Consider the following 24,641-nt stretch of genomic DNA (forward strand, 5'->3'; position numbering starts at 1 on the left):
CATGCTGTCTGCCATTATTTTGGTTTCACTAAGAAAATCAGATCCAAGTTGGCCTTGATGCGGATGTCTCAGAAAACAGACATCCATTCAAGAGAGTATCTATAAATAACTTTAGTGGAATTGACATATCCCAAGGCCTGGACTAGGAGCCTCCCTCTCTGTCCCTCATTTTCTCTTGTTATTAATGATAACTCAAATGGGGGTCTCAAAATGATAGATATACAGTCTTTTAGCAAGTCCCTAAAAGGTACATGGATTAAAAAATATTTAGATGAAGAAATCAGGGGAAATGGAAATATTTTTTTTGATGTTAAAAGAGACATAGAGGCTCAATAGTACTCATTATTAGACAAAACAAGAAAGACACTATAAAGAATCTCAAGATTAAAACTGTGTTATAAAAGAGACTCTGTTAATCTGCTCAAAAGTCAATTTTGATGAACACATAATGTCCGAAACAATTTCTTGAACAAATTTTAAGGCACATCTCACTCATAAGAATCAATAACTGCCCTATTTTCTATCAAGAATGGTTTGACAGTGGCGTCACGAAAGTGAAACATTTGAAAGATGCCTCTAACAATTTTTTATCATTAACTATAATGCGGCGCAAATACAGCCTTAATATTTGCCCTCTATGGTATTACAGACTTCTGTCTGCTCTGAAATCTCTTGGGAATACATGTAAAACAACTCTATCAACAATTGTGACTATGAAAGCTTTATGGAAAAATTAACAAAATGCCAAAGTGTAAACAAACTGGTTTACACTAAACTGATTTCCACAAAATGCACACACCCAACCCATAATCAACAGAAATGGCTAAAAGACTGCAACCAGAATGATGTTGATTCAATTAACCGGTGGGATGCCTACCAGCTAGCCTCTAAATGCACTAAAAGTACCAGAATTCTTGAATTCCAGTACAAATTCTTCCATAGACGAATAGTAACAAATGACTTCCTAACAAAAATTGGAGTAAGAGACAACCCAAACTGCTCCTTTGTAATGAAGAACAGGAAAAACTACTTCATGTCCTTTGGTCTTGTCCTAAGTTGTCTCTTTCTGGCGTGAGTTAACTGTAAGGCTAACTTTGCTCCACATTACTCCCGAACATTGCACAATAGATCGCCTTGTTGCTCTTGGTTTAAAGCCAGATTCTTCCAAGGACCACAAGCAAATTAATTTTTCCTGCCTCCTAGCAAGGAATTATATCTGGATGAGCAAAAGAAAAGAAACCGCACCAAAGATAGGTTTCTTATAATATTTGAAATCAATTTACAATATTGAGGCCAATGCAGAGAGTGCTCTTCCCAAAAAGTGGAAATTTTTGAGCACATTATTCTAGTAAGCCTTCTTTTTCAGCAATCAGTGTATCTTGATCCACCGTACATTTTGTTTGTATTTGACTTTGGGTACATTTGCTCTGCAATCAACGCCTTTTAAGAAATAAACACAAAGTGCTTTCTATATTATAAGTAGCATATTATAATTGTAGTGTTTTTTCTTTTTGCAAGTAGCATTTTCTTATTTGTAATTGTGAGTAGTGTATGTTTTTAGAATTGCTTTTTTTTTACTTTACTTATTGATCTTTATCAAAAGGTGTATTACAATTGTGAGTGATAAATAATAGGTATAGCGACTACAACTTTCTTTGCTTTCGGGTGTCACATTTTTCCATGACCCCTGGAAATTATGCAACCCACTCTGTAATACTTAAGTATTCTTCATTATCTGTAGTTTTGTGTTTTTCATTTTTGGCCAGTGCTTGTTAGCGCTGAAAGTTCGATCTGCTGGTTTCTACCGTGTTTTTTCCTTAGCTGCTTCACTATTGTGTGAGCCCTGAAGTACAAATTCTAGAATTCAAGTCGCCACAGTTTTGTAAGTTTATTTTGCTCCACTGTCAGTTTTTTGTGTTGTTATATTTTGCACTTAAATATTTGTCTTGTTTATTTTTCAGTTGAATCACACACACATCGCACATCCACAATCACTTCAGTGTCTCGTGTTTACGCCCAGTATGATTAAACTCGTGCATTCAACCTGCGATGCCTGTAGCACTTACTAGACCTACATTCATTCAAAAAACTGTGTTTACTGGATCGACCGATTATGGCAGAAGCTGGCGATTTCTTCCCAGATGATGGCATTGGCCTTGTGAGCGAGGGCATTGATGCAGCAATGCTGAGCTCTGACCTTCGTGATGACGGTGTTCCACCAACATTGAAGGTTAAGAAAAGTTTACGGTGATCTCACGCTGGATATCAAGCATTCCTAACAAAGCTGTACAGAGAAATGGAGTTTTTATTTCTCGACAAATGGAATGCCGAACTTGTTAACAACACGCTTAAAGTCGTTCATGCAGCATTCATTAATTATGAACGAGTGCATACCATCTATTTGGAAAGTCTCGATGATACAGCAGATTCAGAGGGCGACTTCAGAATACAAAAGTTGCCTAAAGGAAAAGTTTGAATTTTTCCAACGTGTCCATCAGTGGATGGCCAGCTCTCAGCCAAGCCTTAAAGTTCAAGTACCCTTGTCGGAAGACAACATTCGTCCGAGAGATTCTGTAAGTCATCACACCACTTCAGCTACGAAAAGCAGTCAGCGTTCAAGTTCCCATTCAAGAGTGAAAATAAAGGAAGCCAAGGTCGAGAGGGCGGTTGCCGAGCTACGGTTACAACAGCTGAAGAAGAAATTAGAATTACAAGAAAGATGCAACGCTTTACTCCAACGGCAGGAGCTTCTGGACGCAGAAAATGACATTGAAGCAGCTGCACTTTAAGCCCGAATTTTGGAAGCTGGCATCGGCAATGTGAGCATTAGTGCTGAGCACGAAAGGGTCCTGAGTGTGCCATCATTTAAGACCATTGAACAGAAATCTTCCATGGATGAGCAGAAAGAAATGTTACCCCCTGCTGCAACTCGACCATCAGAATTACCTTTTCCAGCTAAACAGCAGATGTTGAACCCCAATGCCTCTGAACGGTTTGCTAAACCTCCTGACAGAGATATCCATCAGTCTGATGGAAGTCTTCAGCAATTTGTCCAATTTGTCCAATTTGTCATTAAAAGTTGTGTCACTATGGATTCAGTGCTCAGATATCAAACTGCAATGAAACTGTTAAAGGATTGTTTCGGCCATCCCTTCAAAATTGCCACTGCCCATGTAAATCAGGTAACCTGTGGTCCAGCTGTTAAACCTAATGATCAGAGAGGATTGCAGACCTTTGCAGATAAGTTGAAGGACTGCCAAAACATGTTGGAGTCAATTGGATATTTAGATGAAGTCAACAGTTCTGAAAATTTAAGGAGCATTATCGATCGTCTGCCCTTCCATCTGAAAGCTAAATGGCTTGATGTTGCCGACAGCATCCAAGAGTCCGGTCAGCGTCCTAGGATTCCTAATATTTCAACGTTTGTCTCTGAAAAGGCCTGTGCTGCTAACAATCCCATCTGTGGTGGTGCGCTTATTAGTGACAAAGAGAAAAGTAAGAAGGACAGATCGGGTAAGAAGATTAGTTCTCTAAATACAATGGCGTCATCCCATGCTACTCATGGAAACTTTAGTGGGCCTGGTTCCTGTGTGCTGAACCAACGTGAAAGTCACAATCGTCAGCTTACCTTGAGGCAAAGACGAAGTGGGAGTAGAAAATGCTTACTTCGTGAACTTCCTCAGTTATGGAACTGTGAACAGTTTAAGAAATCCTTTGAGGATCAAATGAAGAGAATTTGTGATGTTAGGCTCTGCGACAACTGTTTCCAAGTGGGCCACTTCGCAACTGGATGTATGCAGAAAAGTGGTTCTTACATCGAGGGCTGTAATGGAAAACACATGACTGTCATTCACCCCCTTGAGTGATCTCTACCTGCAAGGCAAGAGACTCACAAAATTCACAAGATGAAGAACAACAAAGCTAACCCTAACAGCCAGTCCCATGCAAGAGAAAGTGCAGAGCACACCATTCAAAATCACGCAATTGGGGCCAGCATTCATAATCCAGGCAGAAACACCAGTGCTGTTGGTAGGAAAGTACGCCTGAGAACTGTTCCTGTGAAGGTGCAAGGAAAGCAACCAGGACAAGTAGTGGAAACACATGCACTCTTAGACAATGGTTCTGATGTGTCACTTTGTGATGAGAAGCTAATTGATAAGTTAGGCATCAGCAGAGTCCAGAGACATTTCTCCCTAACCACCCAGGAAAAGAGGAACAGTCAAAGGTCAGGTTACGAAGTTAAGCTCACCATCAACTTGATTGACAATGAATCAAGTCTAGAAGTACCCAAAGTTTGTACTGTTGAGCACCTGAACATTTCCCAGCTAAGCATTCCAAGAGATCGGGATGTCAACAGATGATCTCATCTGAAAGGAATTGAACTTCCAGAGATTGACAACAAGGAAGTCCGAGTACTATTGGATGTAACCTGTCTGAAGCCTTTTGGGTCCTCGAAGAAAAACGTGGTAGCAAAGGTGAGTCAGTGGGCATTCAATCGCCACTGGCCTGGACGATAATAGGACTGTCAGAGAAGATTGGTCAAGAAGACAGCTTCAATGTGAATTTGTTACGTTTGGAAACGCAAGATGATGATAAAACCCTTTCACAGCAAGTAGAAAAGTTTTGGAAAACTGACTTTGTTGATTTGATATCAAGTTCAAAAGTGTCCATGTCTGTAGAAGAGGAGCGAGCCTTGAGGACAATGGAGGAGTCTTCCAAGAAAGTTTCTGGTCATTACCAAATAGCACTTCCCTGGAGACAGCAGCCTCCTTATGTGCCAAACAATCAAATTCTTGCAGACCACAGACTGCAACTGCTGAAGAAGAAGCTCCTACGTGATCACAAATTGTTTGAAAGCTACAGGGCAACTATTCATGACTACATCTCAAAGGGTTGCACCCAACGAGTACCTAAAGAGGAGCTCGATGTCGATGGCAAACCTCTGTGGTATCTTCCACACCATGCTGTCGCCAATCCTAATAAGCCCAGGAAATTAAGAGTGGTTCTTGACTGCGCAACTCGATACAAAGGAACATTGCTTAATGACCAGCTATTAAGTGGCCCAGACCTGACCAATAGCATGTTTGGTGTCCTTGTAAGATTTCGTCAAGAACCAGTAGCTCTATCCTCAGACATCGAAGCTATGTTCCATCAAGTAATGGTTGATCCAAAGGATACTGATGCTCTGAGGTTCCTATGGTGGCCCTTATGACGACCTATCTAAACAGCCAGTTGAATACAGAATGAAGGTTCATCTATTTGGTAGCACGTCCTCTCCAAGCTGTGCCAGTTTTGGTCTTCAAAAGCCTGCTCAAGACAATGCAGGAGACTTTGACCATGAAGTTGTCAACACAGTGTTGAAGAACTTTTATGTGGACGATCATTTGAAATCAGTGAAATTGACCGAAGTTGCTGTTGAATTGAGGGAAGATCTGTGTGCCTTGCTGTCAAGAGGTGGATTACGATTGACCAAATGGTTCTGTAACCGGAAGGAAGTCCTTGAAACCATTCCAACTCCATACAGAGCTCCTTCAGTTTTGGATCTGGATTTGGATTCTAACATCCTTCCTACTAAGAGAACCCTTGATGTTCAGTGGAACATGAATAGTGACATGTTTACCTTTAAGATCACACCAAAGGATAAGCCCTTTACACGAAGAGGGCTCCCATCAGTGACAAGTTTCATTTATGATCCGCTTGGCATGGTATCACTGATCATCTTACCTGCAAAGAGGCTTCTCCAAGATCTTTGCAAGCAAGGACTTGGCTGGGATGAAGAAATCGGAAGACAAGAATCTCATTGCTGGAGACTATGGTTATCAGATTTACCTTTCCTTTTAAGTGTTGCCTTCCCAAGATGTTTGAGGTGGGTAGACTTTGGCCAGATACAGAATGCTGAGCTTCATCACTTCGCAGACGCTTCCCAGATTGCTTATGGGACAGTATCATATGCAAGACTCGCCAACGAGAATGGCCGCATTCATTGCAGTTTCCTTGCTGAAAAATCCCCCTTAGCTCACATGAAGCAGATGACTATACCCAGATTAGAGTTGTCAGCTGCTGCATGCTTGTGGCCAAATGGCTTGCAGTGATGCAGGATGGTTCAAAACTTTCCCAGTGGAATTAAGTGCCAACTAACATCAACCCAGCGGATGATGTTAGCCAAGGTCTGACGGTAAAGGAGTTATTGAGCAATGAGAGATGGTTCAGAGGCTCTGCATTTCTGTGGGAAAATAAGTCATCATGGCCCATCAATCCAGTCTCCTTAGCCATCATTTCCGATGAAGACCCAGAAGTCAGAGCTCGAGGTGAAACAAATCACGTTACCCAGATGTAGGAGAAACGACCACTGGACCTAATGTTGTTCCAATATTTGTCATGGTACAAGTTCAAGAGAGCTGTTGCTTGGCTTCTGAGACTTGTACAATTCTTAAAGGGAAGGAGGTGCTTACGAGTTTCATCACCTGTTGATGTATTACCTTGTGGCAGGCTGTCTATTGAAAAATGACGTTATGCAGAGGCTCAAATCATCAAGTATGTGCAGCCTTCCTACCCGTGATTAAGGCCCTCCAATATGTAATGCATGGAGAACCTGAGAAGCGCACATAAAGAATATCCGCTCATTTGGCTCGGTTTACAAATTGAGACGATTTCTAGATGGAGAGGGAATGTTGAGAGTTGGCGGTAGGCTTCAGAATTCTACATTGGAGTACCAATCAAAACACCAATCGCTGTTACCTTCCAAGCACCACGTTACTAAGCTGCTTGTTATAGATGTCCATGAATCTGTGGGACACCTACGCCAAGAATGTCCTGACCAATTTGAGACAGAAGTACTGGATTATCCAGGGACAGGCCGCTGTCCGAAGAGTACTTGGCAACTGTTTGACCTGCCAAAAACAAAATGCTCTAAAGGGTCAAGAAGCAATGGAAGATTTACCCAGCGAGAGGCTAACTCCTGATGAGCCCCCGTTCTCTTACGTTGGCATAGATTTCTTTGCTCTGTTGTACATGAAGCAAGGCAGAAGTACTGTAAAACATTATGGACATCTTTCCTCTTGCTTAACTATGTGAGCAACCCACATTGAAGTGACCAAATCTCTTGAAACAGATTCGTTTATCAACGCTCTTTGCAGATTCATTAGCAGAAGAGGAATGCCGAAGATGATAAGTGACAATAGTACCAATTTAACTGGCAGAGAGAGGGAGATCCGTGAGGCCATAAATGGCTGGAATCGGCAGAAGATTGAAGGGTTTCTACACCAGAAGAATATCGAGTGGAAGTTTAACATCCCCCCCCCTGGAGCATCACACATGGGAGGAGTCTGAGAACAAGTAATTTGTTCAGTGAGAAAGATTCTGAGAGTCCTTCTTAGAGAGCAATTGGTTTCTGGAGAGGCACTGCGAACATTGATGGTGGAAGTTGAGGGAATTCTGAATGAACGAACAGTGATAATTGTATCGACGCAGAACCTTTGACTCCCGACCACTTGCTACTTCTTTGATCGAATTTGAATTTGCCACCAGGAGTCTGAATGATTTATACTGCCAACATTGCTGGAAGCAGATTCAATACCTTACGGACGTATTTTGGAAGAGGTGGTTGTCACAATGTTTACCAAGCTTCCAAGAATGGCAGAGATAGATCAAGCCACGTCGTGATTTTGCTGTGGGCGACCTAATTCTCATGGCTGATGAAAGAGTTCATCGTGGCCAGTGGCCTTTAGGTAGCGTTCTCAAAGTACACCCGGAAGGGATGGATTTATCCGATCAGTCAAGGTTGCCACAAAGCTGTCTATATCGACAAGGTCAATTTTAAAATTGTGCTTCCTTGAACATGAGAACTCACTTCCAAGGAAGAACTCTATTTGATCTTTATAGCTATCATGTAGTTAATTTGCTATGAGAAAGACTTGTTAATTTATGCAGTGGTCGTCATGCTTGAACTTTGAACACTAGTTGGCTTACTTAGATACTCGTTATACGTTAATAATGTAAATTCTAGTCATTAAGCACTTGGTGAACTCAATTTAGTTCAGGGGCTGGTAATGTAGTGACTAGAACTTTCTTTGCTTTCGGGTGTCACATTTTTCCATGACCCCTGGGAATTATGCAACCCACTCTGTAATACTTAAGCGTTCTTCATTATCCGTAGTTTTTTGTTTTTCATTTTTGGCCAGCACTTGTTAGCACTGAAAGTTCCAACTGCTGGTTTCTACTGTTTTTCCTTAGCTGCTTCACTATTGTGTGAGCCCTGAAGTACAAATTTTAGAATTCGAGTCGCCACAGTTTTGTAAGTTTATTTTTGCTCCGTTGTCATTTTTTTCCTTCTTATATTTTGTACTTAAATATTTTGTCTTGTTTATTTTTCAGTTGAATCACACACACATCACACACCCACGATCACTTTGGTTTCTTTTGTGTTTATGCCCAGTATGATTAAACTCGTGCATTCAAACTGTGATGCCCGTAGCCCCCACTAGACCTACAATAGGTTATGTGTAGCTTTGTAGCTTATTGCAATAGACTAATTTGTAATGCTGTATTCATAAGTAACAGTAAAAATAATGAGTAAATAAGTAAGAACTGATAGAAGTGTAAGTTATTGCATTGTTTCATGACATAAGCGTATCCTTGTAATGTAAAATTCACATGGTAAATAGCGTAAGTAGTAGATTTAAACATTGTACTGTATTGCATTATATTGTATTGTATTGTATTAGTAGTATAGGGGAGCAGTTTCAGACCCAGCCAATTAGAAGGCATTATTTTGTTCACGTGATAAGTCTGGACCAATCAGCTTGCAGGATTTTCAGCTCAGGTCAGTGGTTGCACTAATGCGTATTAGAGAGGTCTGGGTTGAGCTCAGTTAAAGGTGGCCATGCGGGATATGAGAGAGGAAGTGAGGTCATGGGACCGGAAGTGATGTAAGAGACCATGTGGGTTTTGACAAAAAATTTTATTTACAAATCTAGTAAATGGGTTACATTTTGCATGTCGATGTCGTCAATATGATAGAAAGGTGTCGGGATCCACAACGCATTTGTCAAAGACCACTTTGCATTGTTTGGTTTCTTCAACCGTTTGCAATGTTTTTGTTTTGACATCTCGTTTGATCTTGTGTGGGTTTGTACGCTGATTTCCTGCGGTTCTTCGCGGGATTCAGTGACTTCATTGATGACGTTTTCTTTCAACAGGTCAAAGTTCAATTGTTCTCAGCCACGTGTGTTGAGAGTGAAACTGCGTACCTTGCATTCGAGTTTTCCTTCCCTGGTTTTGTAACTGTAATTCTTGGGGGGAGCAGCAGCAAACTCTACAATGTGATCACCCTGTTTCAATTCGCTGGTGAATTCGTCGACATGATCTCCTAGGGGTGGCATGGGTCCACCTTCTCGATGCGAGAAGATGATGGAGTCTGTGTTGAAGTAGAGGGCTTGATCGGGTTTGAGTTGACTGAGCCCTTCTCAGTAGAGTTTGAGTCTGGCCCAGCAAGCGGTGAAGCAGGCCACAAAGATGTTGATGTTGACTTGAACGGCTTCTTTGTCTTCGACGTGTTTGTAGACCAATTTGATCATCTCGTCATTCATGACACAAAGGGTCTGAATTTCTCAACTGTCATCGGTCAGCAGGGAATGAAGCCTGGCCAGGGACGAAATGGCTTCGACTCTTGCTGCCTTATTGACCGTACTTGCCCCAGAAGCTGTTTAGCATCATTTTGGCAAGAGAACGTTGACCGGGATTTTATTGGATTTTGTCAGCATCAAGTAGAATGCCTTCCTTGTCTTGGTAGTCCGCGAGGTACTGAGTGCATTTGTCGATGTCATCACCTACCTAATCGGGCCATCCACTGGCTTCTTGCTTGATCTTGAGAAATGTGTTCACATAGGAAGAGAACAAGTCATTGGAATTGTGCAGGAAGTGGCAAATTTTGTACACGTGTTGGATGACGTACCCTTGACGAAGGACTTATTGTAATTCGGGTGTGGGCCAGGTACCCACAAGACATCGCTCCAACTTGTTGTGGATGCAATGATGGCTTTGTTCAGTCAGCGGTTTGGGTTGATCGTTTTCCACACAAGTTCTGCAAAGTGGAAAGGTGAGTTTGCCACCACTGCGATGGGGTAAGACGGGGTGGTACAACCCAAAGGGTGGAAGGATCTTACATTTGACGAGACCGAAGTAACTGGAAATGTTGGTCCCTTCGGGTTGGTGAATGATGATGGGATGACCAATGGGGTAGGGGCAGTTTTTGTTAGTCCAGGGGTAGAGGGATGTGAAATCAAGGTAATAGACTTCTCCGTTTGATCTGATGGTAAAGTTTGATGGCGTTGGTTTGTCCACTGTAGAATGCGTCCCTGGGTTTGAGTCTGGAGACGAGGTCAAAGGACTTGACCAGACTCCAAAGGTCGTCATCTTCTTTCTTGAGTTGTTCCCATTCACATTGCCACATTACCACCACATTGTAGCCATCAGCAAAGAGACTGTCATCTTTGAGTTTGGTGGCTTCGTAGACATTTCGCATGGTCTGATCGCACATTTTATGATGTGTACAGTCACAGTCTGGATAACACTTGGCACATCCATGCCAGAAACATCAGTGGAATTCGTACACATTGCACGTGACTTTGTTGTATCCATCCACAAAGAAGGCTTTGTCTCCACATAGGATCACGTGCCCACCTCATTCTCGACCCCAGACCCTTCGCTTTCTTGATCGCACGCGAAGGCTCTGGGGAACTCTACGCAAGTGTAGCCAAAATCTGGCTATGCTGGCGTCACAGCGCATGCTTATTGAAAAACCAAAATGGCGCCTTACTTGGACGCAGCTGTTGTGTCTGCCTTAAAGAAAGCTGGAAAAGACGAAAACTTTCGCTTAAAAGCTGAGCAAAAGGCAATTATCGAAGCCATAGTTTGTTCTAAAAAAGACGTTTTAGGTGTTTTGCCGACGGGTTTCGGAAAGTCCCTCGTTTTCCATCTGTTAAGTGATGTTTTTGACTTTATTGATGCTAAAGGTCCACCTACACAGACAAAAGCCATCACCATTGTCGTATCGCCACTAAATGCCCTGCTGAGAGATCAGATAGGAAAATTGGATCACTTGGGAGCCATTATTCTCGACGGAACGAAAAGTACCAACCATTTAGCAATGTCCTTAGTAACAGATGGCAAACTACAACTGATATTTTCACACCCAGAACTTCTGCTCGAGAACAACACAAAAACGATGCTGAAAACAACCAACTTTCAGAGGAATGTGCGTTGCATTGTAGTAGATGAGGCGCATTTAGTGGACGACTGGTGAGTGCTTTTCTTTTAGTGATTTCATTTGGTTTACACAGATACAACTTCTGTTATAAATTAACTAAAACATATTAAAGCATACTTTAATTTCAACTGAACTTCAATTTGTTCTACCTTACATCTAACTTAATTACTTGTCAAATTTCTGCTACAAATTTCAAAACCGTTTAGTGGCAGGTTAATGTGTGTACATGCACAGTTTGGCATTAACTCAAATATATGGAAGGTTGCAAACTTTTAAACCAAGAGAATAATGTTAATCATTTCAATTCAATCAAAGATAACAAAGCATAGTATAAAATGGATGTGACCCCTTTTCTTAAAACCCATCTATTATATTTTTTGTGCAACTCAGGAAAGAGTTTCGCCCAGCATTTGGGAAGCTTGATACCATCTGCAGTATTTTCCCTGATGTGCCCATCGTGGCTCTAACTGCCACAGCTACCAAAAGCAAGAAAGAAAAGATTGTTAGCTCCATTGGTCTTCAGCTTCCTTTTGTTGTTGAGGTTAATCCAGACAGAGAAAATATTTTCTTTGAGTCAAAACCCCGACCAGCTGCTAAAGAAGAAAGAATAACAATTCTAACACCTTATGCTCAGGAGTTAAAAGCTAAAAGATCTGCCATGCCGTTAACAATATTTTATGGGGACCTGGAGGGCTGTGCTGAAAGCTTTCTTTATTTCAGCTCTGAGCTAGGTGATAATCAGTATGAGCCACTCCATGCAGACAAAGTGGCCAAGAACAGGCTATTTACACAATATCATGCACAATACCCAAAACATGAACAAGAGCGCATTATGGAAGAACTTACTAACAATAAATGTAAGCACAGAGTTTTTTTTGTGACCATTGCATTTGGTATTGGCATAGACTGCCCTAACATTAGAAGGGTAATTCATCTCGGTGTACCTTACACCATGGAGGAGTACTTCCAGGAAGCTGGCCGTGCTGGAAGGGATGGTCTACCAGCCAAAGCTACAATTTACTACAATGCATATGACATTAGCAAAGCGAAACGTGGCCTACAAGATATTATGATTAAGTTTGTGAAATCAACATCTGACTGCAAACGCAAAATTATTCTCCAATATTTTGGGTATCAAGCCCCAGACAGAACTGATGGTGGTCATGATTGCTGTGACTACCACAGAAACATATGCTCCTGTGAACTTTGTGTAAGTGAAGCTAAGAAACCAAAATTTGTCACTGAAGTTGATCTGCAGAGTACAGCACCTACTGGTTCCATCACTGTTTCCAAAGAACAGAGAGACCTTTTTCGTCAGAGGCTTCTTAGTTTTCGTGATACCCTGGGTACTTCCAGGTCTTGTGTTGGCAGTGTGAGCTTGTCAACTGGTTTCAGCTTAGAGTTAGTTGATAAAGCAGTGCAAAACTTTGAGCACTTAGATTCCATTGGGAGTATTTTATCCTATTTACCTGTTTTCAGTGAAGACAATGTTAAAGCTATTTTTGACATCCTACAAAGTGTCCTAGGTGAGCTACGGACCTAGATGGAGTTATGTTCCATTCTTATGTTTTAATAAGTCATAGTGAAGTGGCTGGTTATAAACTATGCAAATGTCAACTCGGAGATGGGAGGTGCTCTAGTTTACTTGGGTGGCATCACAATATTCTTGTCAAACCTTTACACTAAACTTCATGTGTAATTCATTAATATTTAAGACAGAGAAAACATGGTCTGTTTTTCTATCAAGTTTTAGTATGAATCTACTAGTGTTCTATCATGAATGCCATTCTCTGATTGGCTACGCTACTCACTGTCTATTCTGTGATAGATAGTGAGTAGCGTAGCAGTGTGCCCTTGTTAACAAAATGACGGCTGCTTCTTGGCATTTTCTAAGTGTCTGTGAAGAGGATTTAGATAGAGTTTAGAACGACTAGTAGATTTATACTAAAACAATTAGATTATTCACTCTCAATTTCTATGCGTCATAGTTGACTCTGGCTGCACCCTCGTCAATTATCACATGATAGAAATCTCAACCTCAAAAACACAAAAGGAAGTTTGGGAGAACTAGAAATGTTGTGTGACCATGAGCTGACAGGCGAGTGTTTCCACGGCTTTTTCACATCCTCCCAAACTTTCACAAGTTTTTCTAATGTATACCCCAATAGAAACACCAAGAAAATGTTTTTATCTTATTTAGAAGAGCCCAAAGAAAATAATAAACAATGTGACTAGGACAACTTTTTTGTTTTCCTATTGAGTTACAGAAATATGATTTTTAACCATTTAGGGCACGTATTTTCTTTGGGCTATTTTCTAAAATATGCATTGTTATTCATGGTTTACCCTAAAGAATGTTAGGATAAATGTGAGTGGATGGAAATGGCTTCCTTGGAGGTTATAAGTACATTTATGTGGATTACCTGTTGTTCTCAAAATATCAATGGTACATGTACTTACTGAATTATCTTGGAAAACTGAGCACATTTAAGATACTACGTGTATGCAAGTGTGTAAACTTACATAATTTGTAAAATTCTTATAACAATGTAAGATGGCTGAAGTTATGTTGGACTGACAATAAACTTTGTCCTTTTTAGGTAATGTGCTCATGATTTCTAACTTTACACTTTTTGTGTGACTAATCAGGACTGATCTCATCCACATCCGACTCTTCATCAAAGTCATTGTCACTCTCATCCTCAATATCACTGCTGCTATCCCCATCACTGTCAGCTCCAGCAAATCTACACGCTGCCAGTTTCCTTTTATGTCTAGTTAACCAAGCATCCAGTTTTACAATGTCCAACTGGTCGAGGGGACTTTTTGGGATGGTGGGGAAAGAGTTGTGTTTACGACCTGAAGTAAACACAAATGGTCTTCGGCTATGTATAAGTTCAATCATTTCCCTCTCGTCATCTTGCTTACTCAGAGATGTGTGAAGGGTGTAGTCAGGAGCAATTTGACACTGTCTATCAAAATTATCTGAAACACCTTTCAAACCACAAGAAGCTTTTGTAGCCCTCTCTACTGCTGCGAGTGTCTTGTTAGCTACAAGATCCTTCAGAACAGTTTTGTGGCCTTTAACAAAGTGCTCTTGTTTAAGGTCATTGGCAACATTCTTCCCTTCACCACCTCTCCAGTTAACAAACTGTCCATGTATAATCCTATGGGCTACTTTCTGGGTGTAAAGGGCCTTAACACATGTTATAAACCACATCATTTCAAATGCATACTTCATTCCTCTTGGTCTAGATCTGAAATAAAGCATTAATAGTTTTGCATTTCTTAGATTACGTTCACCATCCCCCTCCTTTTCTGTATCATGTAGTTGCATCAGTATTGTGCCAAGTTGTATCACTTGCAAGCCATAGTTGAGTACCCTGTCATCCTTCTGTGGATCCTGTGGTGGTATGTTTGATATTGTAGCTTCTGGCTCAGTAAATGGTTCAGACTGAGGTTGTTGTTTGTTGTCTTCTTGACTTGCTTTGTTCTGACCACATAATGCTAAGAGGTTTTTCTGCCAAATCACGTACTGTCCAACATGCAGGTTGCGTGTGTTTCTTTCAGGACTTGCAGCCTCAACATGAGCTACATACACCAATGCAGTCTCAGTGTTGGTCACAATGGTGGGTGGAGGAGTTATTACTTTCCCCACTCCTAGTACTATAGTTTCCTGGTTAGGTACTTGTTGGAGAAGAGCAACAACGTGACCTGCACAATGCATAACAGTGAATGCAAGATGCATTTTATTCTTGCTCAAAAAGTGTATCTTAGTACTACATGTATATATTAAATATTACAAATTTTTAAAACTTCTCAGCAATTAAGTCATCTGTATTACCATTAGGTTTATCTGAAGAGTGAAATACAGGTAGCAGTTGTACCACGAAATCTTTAAATAATATCGTGAGTTAAAAAGCCAATGACCTGTAACAAAAAAGAGCCAAAACCATTTGTTTTTAGTGTACATAAATTTAACTTCATATAAAATGTAATATATGTAATATGCACCTGGTTGGATGGATGGTCTCTTTGCTCTGTTCAATGAATCTGTGTTTACTTTCCTTTGCTCTTGATCTTTTTGAAACATAAACAACAATGAGCCAAAAAAAATGCCTATGTGTAGTTGATTTAATTAGTGAGGTTTTAAATATGTTTTATCATGTATTATTATATGCATATTGTTTTGCACATTTATTAACTCATTTTCAAAATTTTGAGAGCTATTAAAAAAAATTGTCTTTCACTCGGTGATATCCCTGATTAATTATTACCAGTAACAGATTGGGTAAAAACTATTTTAATGTCCACAAAAAGTTTTGACATGGTTTAAGTGATTATATTGTATAATTTCAAAGTGTTTTGCGGGTGTTTAATTTATTTAACTTACCCTTACATATGCATGTAGCTGTCCCTTTCTCTACCCATCTCCCTTGTCTGTTCCTGACAAGCCCCTTAAGTAATTAGTAGCTAATGGCTGTCTCTTTCAGATCCGAGCCAACAGAAAATTATTGTTCCTTCTTAGGCTTGTCAGAAGTACCCAGCTACCAGCAAAAATCACTATCTACTTCATGATCTCCCCCAGCTACTCTACTTGCTAATCACCTGATTCTTTAAGCGAGATGGCAAAATCAGCTGCCTACTTCAAACCTATGTAACAACTGCCTCTTATTTCTTTAACTGATGACCAAGAATGTTAACCTCAGCTAATAATTAACAAAATAATGCAGATAAAAACACGGCTCAATAATAAATTTCATAAGTATTCAATTCTGTACCTGCTGAGTAGATGGGTGATTGCTGAAACCTGGGTTCTGTAGCAGCAGCTTCAGCCTGTGGCTGCTGCAGTGCTTGCTCTTTCTGTTGTCTCAGAGCTTTTTCAACATCAAATTCAAGCATCACGTACTCATCCACAAAACAACCAATGATCTTTTCCAAGTCCTTCGGGTCTGAGGAAGTAATTTTCTTTGGAGCACCATCCAATCGTTCTAGACCAGCATATTCCATGAAAGCACTACACAAGTAGGCTTTTGTTGCTGATAACATAAGGGAATTGGCACTCTCAAAGTTGCTCTTAACTTTGGTGGAAACATTTACTAAGCCAAAACGTTGCCTCAAGTTGTAGAGGGAACCTACATCTCGTGCAGACTGTGTATTGTACAGCTGCTCCCAGATGTACTGAAGAGAGAATTAATAAAAGAAAGCAGTGACTTAATGCATCAATCTCACACCAATTGATTGTATGATAGCTAGACTACTACTAAAACTGGTCAGTAACATGGAGGACTTAGGAGTGTTAATCATTACCTAAGTGATGATAGTTAATTGTTGATTGATGTAACAGCGCGTTGTTAAGCAAGTTATTTAGAATCGTATGTCAGTTGTAATCTCTTGTCGATCTGTTCGAACCGTTTTTTGGTTCCATCTCCGACCATCATGACTCATCAGGATTCTACCTCTCCCGTTCTTCCCCGACGCTCAGGCAGAAAAGTCAAGCCGAACAGGGATCCCGACTATTAATACGTGCAAATGCGCATTGATCAACTCGATCGCGAATTAGCCGCATCGGGGCTATCGCCTCGTGCTCCGTTAATAACATCTCATGCTCACGGTTCTCATGATTCTCCTTCTTCGAGGCAGCTCTCTGATCCTCCAGTCGCTGTTCCATCCACATCTGCACTAACAGCGGAGATCGAACTGGCTCAACTGCAGCGAGACAAGTTGGCTCTCGAGCTGGAAGTTTTAAAGCTTCGCGCCGCAGCGGCAGAAACCAAGGTTGAGGGAGTGGAGTCAAAGCCAAGCACAACAAGAAAGAAGAGAACTATCGACTAGCCTCACGAGTTCTGCTCAGGTGCGCCCACTTTAGAATTCGAGAAGTTGGAGATGGCCGACTTTGTTGCTGGTTTTCTCGCCATGGTTAAGCCATATGAGGCCAAGCACAAAGAGGTTATGCTCCAGCTTCTCGAGTTGTTAATGTGCAAAGCCTCTAGCTATACTTGGAGGAGTGTTAGGGGATTTTATGCTCATATTGCCAAGCAAGTGGAGTTGTGTCGCCTGGAATTTGATGACGAGTCTCAAATCCGCGATTCAGCAACCATTTTCTTCAAGCATTCAGATTTACGGTCTTCCACTCCCCAGCCACGCTCGAATAATTCGGCTGGGGGCGGATCTTCTTCTGGTAGCGATATCATCAACAATAAATCGTCAAAGCCAGATTCTTCACAGGCCAAGGCTTGTCGTCAATGGAATTATCTCGGTTCTTGCCCCTGTGATTCAACTAGCGCGTCGTACGCAGGGCATCACAAATGTCGAGTCTGCGCTAAAGATCATCCTATGCTTCACTGCCCAAAGCGACGTGCTCCTATTCCTGAAGTGAACTTCAATTCTTCAGAGCCGGCGTGACTCACGAGCTCAAACCCGAGTACGGACCCTTTTACGCCCCAACCGACTCCAGCTTTTCCTACGGACTTATCGCTCACGGACATCCCTAACACTAGATTTAATTCCTTTTCAGATGACTTTGCTGCAACCGCAGTAATTCAGCATATTCTGGGTTCTAAATCAGTTTCCCAATGCCCGTTAAAACTGGTCAGTAACATGGAGGACTTAGGACTGTGATCTGGTAATGTAACATGATTGAAATTCAAAAGTCATACTGACATTTCAATCTCATACATGTACCTACATAGTTTTATATCATTGAAAATATTAAAGTCGATCATTTATGATGTTAAATCATCATCATTATCATTAGTTTCACCTCCTATTACAGTACATTTGACAGTTGCAATAAGTGATTATAGCCTGAGAACTGAAAGTCCTCTGAGCTGGTAGCAGGACAGAAATCTCGAGTCCAGATGTAGCCTATGCTAGGCTTTGCATTAAATGCATATAGAATTGTTATCTTTTATATTCATTAAATAGTAATTATTTGTTTTTTCTTGACCATCTAAAAACCAGTACATCAGGTTGGGAAAACATATTGTAAGCAGCTGTGCATGTATACATGTAAATAATGTTACAAAGCACAATTTAGTCCCTTTTACTTTGTAAAAATCTTATGCACTGCTTGCACAAGGGTCAAACAACCTATATCTTCAGGAGGGGTTAGGGAGTTAGGATATCAGAAGGAAAAAGCATCAATGGGATTTTTGTTTATTTTAAATTCAGTTCCACCACCTCCACCCACAGAGGTATTTCAGTCTTACCCCAAGGAATGACTGCTTAGCATGCCAGACAGCTGCAGCTTCTATAACACATTCAAACTTTTCACATGAATAGTCGCAGCCTGCTCTAGTTTTCTTCGCTCCAGTCACTCGTTCCCGACCAAGAAGGTCACCAAACAGTGGGATATGCTTTCCTACCAGTTGTAGAACACCAGAAAATTACTTTTTGAAAACAAAATTCATGTATTGAAGTAAATCTATTTCACTGTTTATACATTCAATACATATATTCAAAGCAAATAATTTCTATGTTAAAATATTTCATATTTTATTATATACATTAATTTCTGTCATAAATTTACCCAACTGATTATTGACAGAAACACATTAATTTAAGGTGGCTGAACACAGTTTTTGATATCCGTGTTCATTCACCTTTTTCTCTAAAACCCTTAATCCTTCGCTCACCAAAAATAGCAGCAGGCAAGTTAACATCACAAACTTTGGTTTTTTGATGGTTAAGCTGACGTAAGTGCCATTGCCATGGCAACATGAATAAATATAAACAGGCCTTTAAAATCAGTTTTGTTTATTTATAGAAAATCTAGTCATTAGATTTTCTTTACAATTTGCATGCAACAAGCTTGTAGCAATTCTCACAAGTTAACACCATTTTGCTAATAATTTAACAGAGAGATCCTTAATTATCCGTTGTTGAAGGTTCACTGGAATATCTAGAATTTCCTTTGTTAAAGTTCAATCATTTTCAATACTCCAGTTACTTATTTCCTTAAGTATTTTTGTGCCAAATTTCGTGAAATTCTAATGAGTGGTTTTCAAGTAATAGGTGTATTTCCGAGAGTGCAATTTTCATTCAATCGCAATTTTTTGACCTACTACGCATGCGTTGCATTTAACTGGGTTCTTTCAGTAACAAAGAAAAAGCGGGGAATTGCTGGGTTCTTTGCAGCGTTACCTTTCCTAACATATCTTTGTAATAAAAGACTAAAGCCATCAACACTCTGGGTTCAATTATAGAGAAAAATAACGCAGATAGTAAATAAAATGATCGTTCTATTGACAGCATGCTTGTTTTTAGCAATCCTTGTGCGTGCGCTGAATGGCATCAGCAAAAGCACACATGAAAACTGTTCGGCCACCTTAATTGTTGTGTGTAAATATTTTTTGCAAATTCATTAAGACGGGAAAATAAAGAAGCAAGCATTGTCTCAGAAAGAATTCCATGTGACAGAATTTAATACCTCATTTAATAAAAATTGCTCTTTTTTTCTTGTTGTTATAACTATAGTTAAAACAGAAAATTTTAAGGTACACACCTAGGGCAGATCTAGGGGGTTTTGGTTGAACCTCCTAAATTAAAAGAAAAAAGACATTTATAACATGCTGACTTGGTCTCAGATTGCTGGAAATTCTCAATTTAAAAAAAAAATTGAGGGAGGATGCCCCCGGGCCCCCTACAGGGGGGTGCCTTTGGTAGTCCCCTTCTCAAACCCCCTTCTCTAAAATCCTGTACTCACCCCTGATACACTACAGGTTAGTAATTGATTGTCAAAAAAATAAATAAAACTTATTGTGATATTCTTTTCACACACCTTTTAGAAGTGTTTCTGTTCTTTCCAGTTTTTCTAACTGTGAAACTTCTTCTGCGATACTTCCCTCATCAGGGGCGTACACCTCACTGAGTAGCTCCTGCAGCACTTCAAGATACTGCACAACATCAGAATGCTTCGACTGATTGTATGGAACAATTGGTAGGTTGATGACAATAGATTTCTTTGCCATTTCTGCAGAGAAGCGATGCTTAATATGCTTAGGGATAAAAGATTCCAAGGAACTGAGACATGGAAAGAATTCTACCAGTATTCTGCTAACAAGGACAATGAACTCTTTTCTGAAAAGCTGAAGCTCATCCTTACAAAGCAAGTAATTGGAATTGCTGAAAGTGCTAATGTCATTCACTAGTGGCTTTGTATCATCAAGCCCAGCACTTGAGATCCGATCAAATGTTAAATAATACGTTATCCAGTGAAAATCAGAGTTCCTATGATTTTTCAGGATCACATTTGCTAAAATTTTGAAATCAAAATTGTCAAATGTAGCTCTTAATTCCATAGAACTGTTTTCCTTCATTACGTCACGAACCTTTTGTACAAGCCCATCACCTGCAAAGAAAGGAAGAAAAAGTTCTTAATTTTCAAGAAGGAAAATAACAATAATACATATATTTTATGCCCTTTAAAATAATTTATGATTTAAGAAAAACTGTTGTAAATGAATGCTTACCAATGACATCCATAGTTTTCAAGTAGTTTGCCCTTGACTGACAGATACCAAGACTCCTCATTCTTTCAAAGGTCTGCATGGTACATATTGCAAGAAATAAAAAAAAAAACAGATAAATGTGAAACAACAACTTAATTAAAAGCTATACATCAGCACCTATAAAAAAACTTGTTAATACCTTTTGAGATGATTGCTAAATGAAAAAGTCTGTGAGTACCAGTAAGTCTTGACACAGTTTTCTTATAAAACTTCATCCCTAACAGAAGCTAAGGTATCTTTGTCTTAGACACTCTACATTTTAAACTTCTCTGACCAAAAGGTGGACACCCCCAAGCAGACACTTCTATGTAGTTTCATTGGGTTTTACTTGTGGCTAGGGAATGGTTATAATTACATTTTGATGAGAGGAAATGTACTACTTGGAAAAAAAGTACAGCACAATACAGTTTACCACTAAGTGATCAAATATATTGATAAACATCACCTTTGTCCACCCCTTTTTTTCTTGTATTTTTGAAAAAAAATCCAACCATCTTTAGAGGGGATTTTTTCATTCTGTTTGGGGAGGGGGGGTTGGCTTGCACTCTGCCACAATTCCTTTGGCCCCTTCTGTTTGAATATTTTGGATCCGCCCATGGCTAAATTTACCTTTTTGCTGCTGTGCCCAACTCCAAGAATAATTGTAGCAATTTTTTGGACCAAGCTAAGCTCTTGCCACCTCTGGTTCATCATCATTGCATAAACCATGCACACTGGAGGGACTTGAGCATCCACATTTTTCTTTAGTCTGGGAGCAGCCACTGTTGCAATGAAGTCTAGTATATCTGGTGCCCTGTTCTTCATTTCTTTCATAACATTGCACCACTCAACACTTTCCAAAGCTTCCACTGATGTGTCTTTAAGGACCGACGGCTCACCACGAGTCCTTACACACAGTGATTGGCACTGGTCATTGATTTCTTTAAGTAGCTGTAACTTGATGGCCCCCTTGATGCTATCAACACTGAGAACTTCTTTGGCAATGTCCTCTGGAATTCCCCACTGCACAGTACTCAATACCTTTGTAACTGTTGCTTTTGGTATGGCGTCTTTGCATGACTTGATGAGCTGGAAGGTCATTAAATGAAAACAATTTTGTCCATTATGTTTCTTTTCTTAATCTAACTTACGTATAATATCAACAGGGGTAGTTTATCCAGACTCGGATGGAAATACCGGCGTAACAATTTTTTTGAAAATCGCACAAGTTCTTCTTTCCTGGAACTTTTTTCACGAGCTCCGTTTAATTTATTTTAAATCTTAAAAATAATATAATAAAACGAACCTGTGAGTTTCGAAGACCAGCATCGGTTAATATCTCCGAGGCCTGTTGTTTGTTTAATTCGTTGTCTGGACTCGAGGCGCTTCTCGCGCTTACCACAGGTAAGGGAAGGATATCACGACTGTTTGTAGGAACTTGCTCGCCGGAGAAAAGTGAAGAAATCTGAACTCTCAACTCCGAGCTACACTCTTCATCAGCCGCTTGATTGGCCGGAGTAAAGGTGGTGGTGTCAAAGTGCCGTGTCGTAAACTCAGTGGGAACTGTAGGCCTTCATTTTCCATGTGGTTCTTGTGTTGGTGTTGAAGGCTTTCTGCCACGTTTAAGCCGAGCATTATCTAAATCCGCTATCTGGATTTCTTTGGATTGCGAGCAAATGTTTTGGAAGTCATCGATAGCTTTCGCAAGTCCTGTGACCTTTTGGAAACATTTCCTGCAGATTTTTGTTGTTAGGAAATCTTCATCGCTCTCTTGCACCTGGATCTTTCCCACTTCTTTTAGTTTCTCGATCACATTTTCCCTTTGAGCCGTTTTTCCAAACAAATCTATGCTATCATATATGTTGGACAAATGAGAATTGCAGCAACGGCAAATTTTGACCTTCCGATTGCACAGTTTTTTCGGTGTTCCGCCCATTTCTTTCACTGTTCCCTGCACGCACTGTAAGTTTTCCCGTAAATTCATTACAGGTAGCGCGTAATAAATTGACCAATCAGAAACGTTTTTATTGTTTCACTCATAAACCAATCAGAACAGACTTTCTGGCCCAGTTTCCCAGAGCTCTTCTCGCCGTCCGTCATGCGCAAAAGAGAAGAGCTCTGGGGTCGAGAATGGTGCCCACCTCCGTTAAGGGCGTGTCGAATTTGGTGGTCGGGTTTTTGATTCAACTACGTGAGCCATTCCAGGGAAGCGAGTGGGTGATGTATTTGAGGGAAGAGTTTGGAAAGATTTCTTAGATTCTAATGGAGATCCGTACTTCTCCACAGTAGGAAACCTAGGCAATATGCTCAATGTGGATTGGTTTCAGCCTTACAAGCACACCAATCACAGTTGTGGAGTGATATATCTAGTGCTGATGAATCTTCCTCGGGAGGAGAGGTTTAAACCTGAAAATGTGATAATTGTCGGGATTATACCAGGCCCCAAAGAACCAAAGGGTGATATCAACTCATTTCTTAAGCCTCTTGTTGATGAACTTATAGACTTCTGGGATGGAGTAATCTTTGAGGATTCATGCCTTCCAGGAGGGATGTTAAAGCTTCGTGGTGCCCTCTTAGCACTGTGTTGTGATGTGCCAGTTGCTAGGAAATGTGGACGTTTTGCAGGCCATTCAGCAGCAAAAGGTATGTATCATGATATCTTTCATTCACGATCAATCCCAAAGTTATTTCAAGTAATAAAGGGCCTGTGTCATGATAATGTGCATACTTGTCTTGATTAACACTAAAAAGTTTTAAATGTGGCTGAATATGATTTAGGCAAAGGTAGACTCAAACCAATGCAGTCAGCAGTTTCCCCTTTTACAGTACATGACTTGCGGGGCGCCCTTTGGAGATTTCCAGTGCTGTTGTGTCACATTGCATTGCACATACTGTGCTTACGGCTTCTGCTCCCCGCTAACCTTTCAGGCACCAGTTCCCAAGCTCATCTATTTGTGATGAGTTTAACCAATGGCAATTGTACAACTAAGTACCAGGGGCTGTGCAGGATAATTTGTGGGTTTCTCATGCAGCTTTATAACAGTTAACTGTAAAACTGTAATTCTAGATTTGGTCTTTTTCTGTTCTGTTCCTAGGTTTTAATTGCTTGTACAGCAAGGAAATTGCTTTCTCTCTACATCAAATTCAAATGGCAGAGTGCTTTACAGTCAAGACTGCTCTGAACAGTTGTTAAGATTTTTTTTAAATTACGGGTCCACGAGGGCCTATGGCCATATTGTTAAGACCTGGGCGCATGGTACAACTTCTTGTGCAACATTGCATGCAACAGGTTGCAGCATGTCTGCCTTTGCAATAATTTGTGCAATGGTGCAGAGAACAAGTGTTCATATATATGGCAAGCACTCAAATTTTAAAGAATACTTGCAATAAAACTAAAACTCCACAACTCTTTTTTTCCACCATTGTTGTTGTTCACTATCAGTAACCACATGTCCTCTTAGAGGGTTTTTGTTGAAACACCCACTGTAATTGGTTATATTAAATACTGTTTTTCAGGTTGCAACAAGTGCTTCAAAACCTTTCCAAGGAGCTCTTTTGGAGCCAAACCTGATTTCTCACGTTTTGACACAGAAACACAGGAAAGAAGGGCAAACGAACTACATAGAGTACATGCTGAATCTGTACGATTTGCAGTGTCAATTGAAACAATCCTTGTAAGTTCATTATGTCCTAACCTACATGTACATGTAGTCCTCCTAACTGTCAGTTTCTAAATGCATTGATTAAATGAAAAGAACGATTTTGAACCAACTAAGTGTGAAGCGTGCAACTGGAACACGAGACTCATGCGAAGTATGAAACGTGTTCATGTTTAAATACTGAGGCATACATGAGATTCTAAGGTATTCTAAAGGACACACTTC

The 24,641-nt window shown here is 40.3% G+C and overlaps 4 protein-coding genes and 1 pseudogene across 4 annotated transcripts in view; 2 read left to right on the forward strand and 3 right to left on the reverse strand.

The window, feature by feature from the left end:
• Positions 1-3,905: 3,905 nt before the first annotated feature.
• LOC149110934 (uncharacterized) lies at positions 3,906-5,212 on the forward strand. The gene is made up of 2 exons (XM_089292351.1): positions 3,906-4,296; positions 4,440-5,212. The coding sequence occupies exons 1-2, from the start codon at positions 3,906-3,908 to the stop codon at positions 5,210-5,212; spliced, it is 1,164 nt and encodes a 387-aa protein (XP_089148477.1).
• Positions 5,213-8,161: 2,949 nt separating this feature from the next.
• Positions 8,162-10,134, reverse strand: LOC149110935 (uncharacterized; annotated as a pseudogene).
• A 3,762-nt stretch (positions 10,135-13,896) lies between these two features.
• Positions 13,897-16,459, reverse strand: LOC149110936 (uncharacterized; the record flags this gene model as incomplete). Its single annotated transcript, XM_089292352.1, has 3 exons — positions 13,897-14,980; positions 15,281-15,346; positions 16,048-16,459. Coding segments are annotated over 3 exons (1,551 nt in total), but the record flags the coding sequence as incomplete, so codon positions are not given.
• A 3,323-nt stretch (positions 16,460-19,782) lies between these two features.
• On the reverse strand, positions 19,783-20,903 carry LOC149110937 (uncharacterized). Its single transcript, XM_089292873.1, has one exon. It carries the CDS (start codon positions 20,584-20,586, stop codon positions 20,041-20,043), a length of 546 nt encoding a protein of 181 aa, XP_089148999.1. The 5' UTR covers positions 20,587-20,903; the 3' UTR covers positions 19,783-20,040.
• A 1,436-nt stretch (positions 20,904-22,339) lies between these two features.
• Positions 22,340-24,641, forward strand: part of LOC149110938 (uncharacterized) — a 7,913-nt gene continuing 5,611 nt past the window's right edge. Inside the window, exons 1-3 of the mRNA XM_089292353.1 lie at positions 22,340-22,352; positions 22,954-23,400; positions 24,274-24,458. Of these exons, the coding sequence (XP_089148479.1) occupies positions 22,340-22,352; positions 22,954-23,400; positions 24,274-24,458 (645 nt within the window). The remainder of the gene's footprint in view (positions 22,353-22,953; positions 23,401-24,273; positions 24,459-24,641) is intronic.

The sequence above is a fragment of the Orbicella faveolata genome, unplaced genomic scaffold, assembly GCF_042242905.1.
Source record: "Orbicella faveolata isolate gen_17 unplaced genomic scaffold, um_ofav_v1 contig_24, whole genome shotgun sequence".
NCBI classification, from domain to species: domain Eukaryota; kingdom Metazoa; phylum Cnidaria; class Anthozoa; order Scleractinia; family Merulinidae; genus Orbicella; species Orbicella faveolata.

What these genes read in the sequence shown, in the direction of transcription:
- LOC149110934 (XM_089292351.1), top strand. Translation starts at nt 3,906, where the DNA reads ATGAAGAACAACAAAGCTAACCCTAACAGCCAGTCCCATGCAAGAGAA. An exon ending in TCTAGAAGTACCCAAAGTTT is followed by an intron (nt 4,297 to 4,439) that starts GTACTGTTGAGC and finishes ACCTGTCTGAAG; the next exon opens with CCTTTTGGGTCCTCGAAGAA.
- LOC149110937 (XM_089292873.1), bottom strand. Translation starts at nt 20,586, where the DNA reads ATGAAGGAAAACAGTTCTATGGAATTAAGAGCTACATTTGACAATTTT.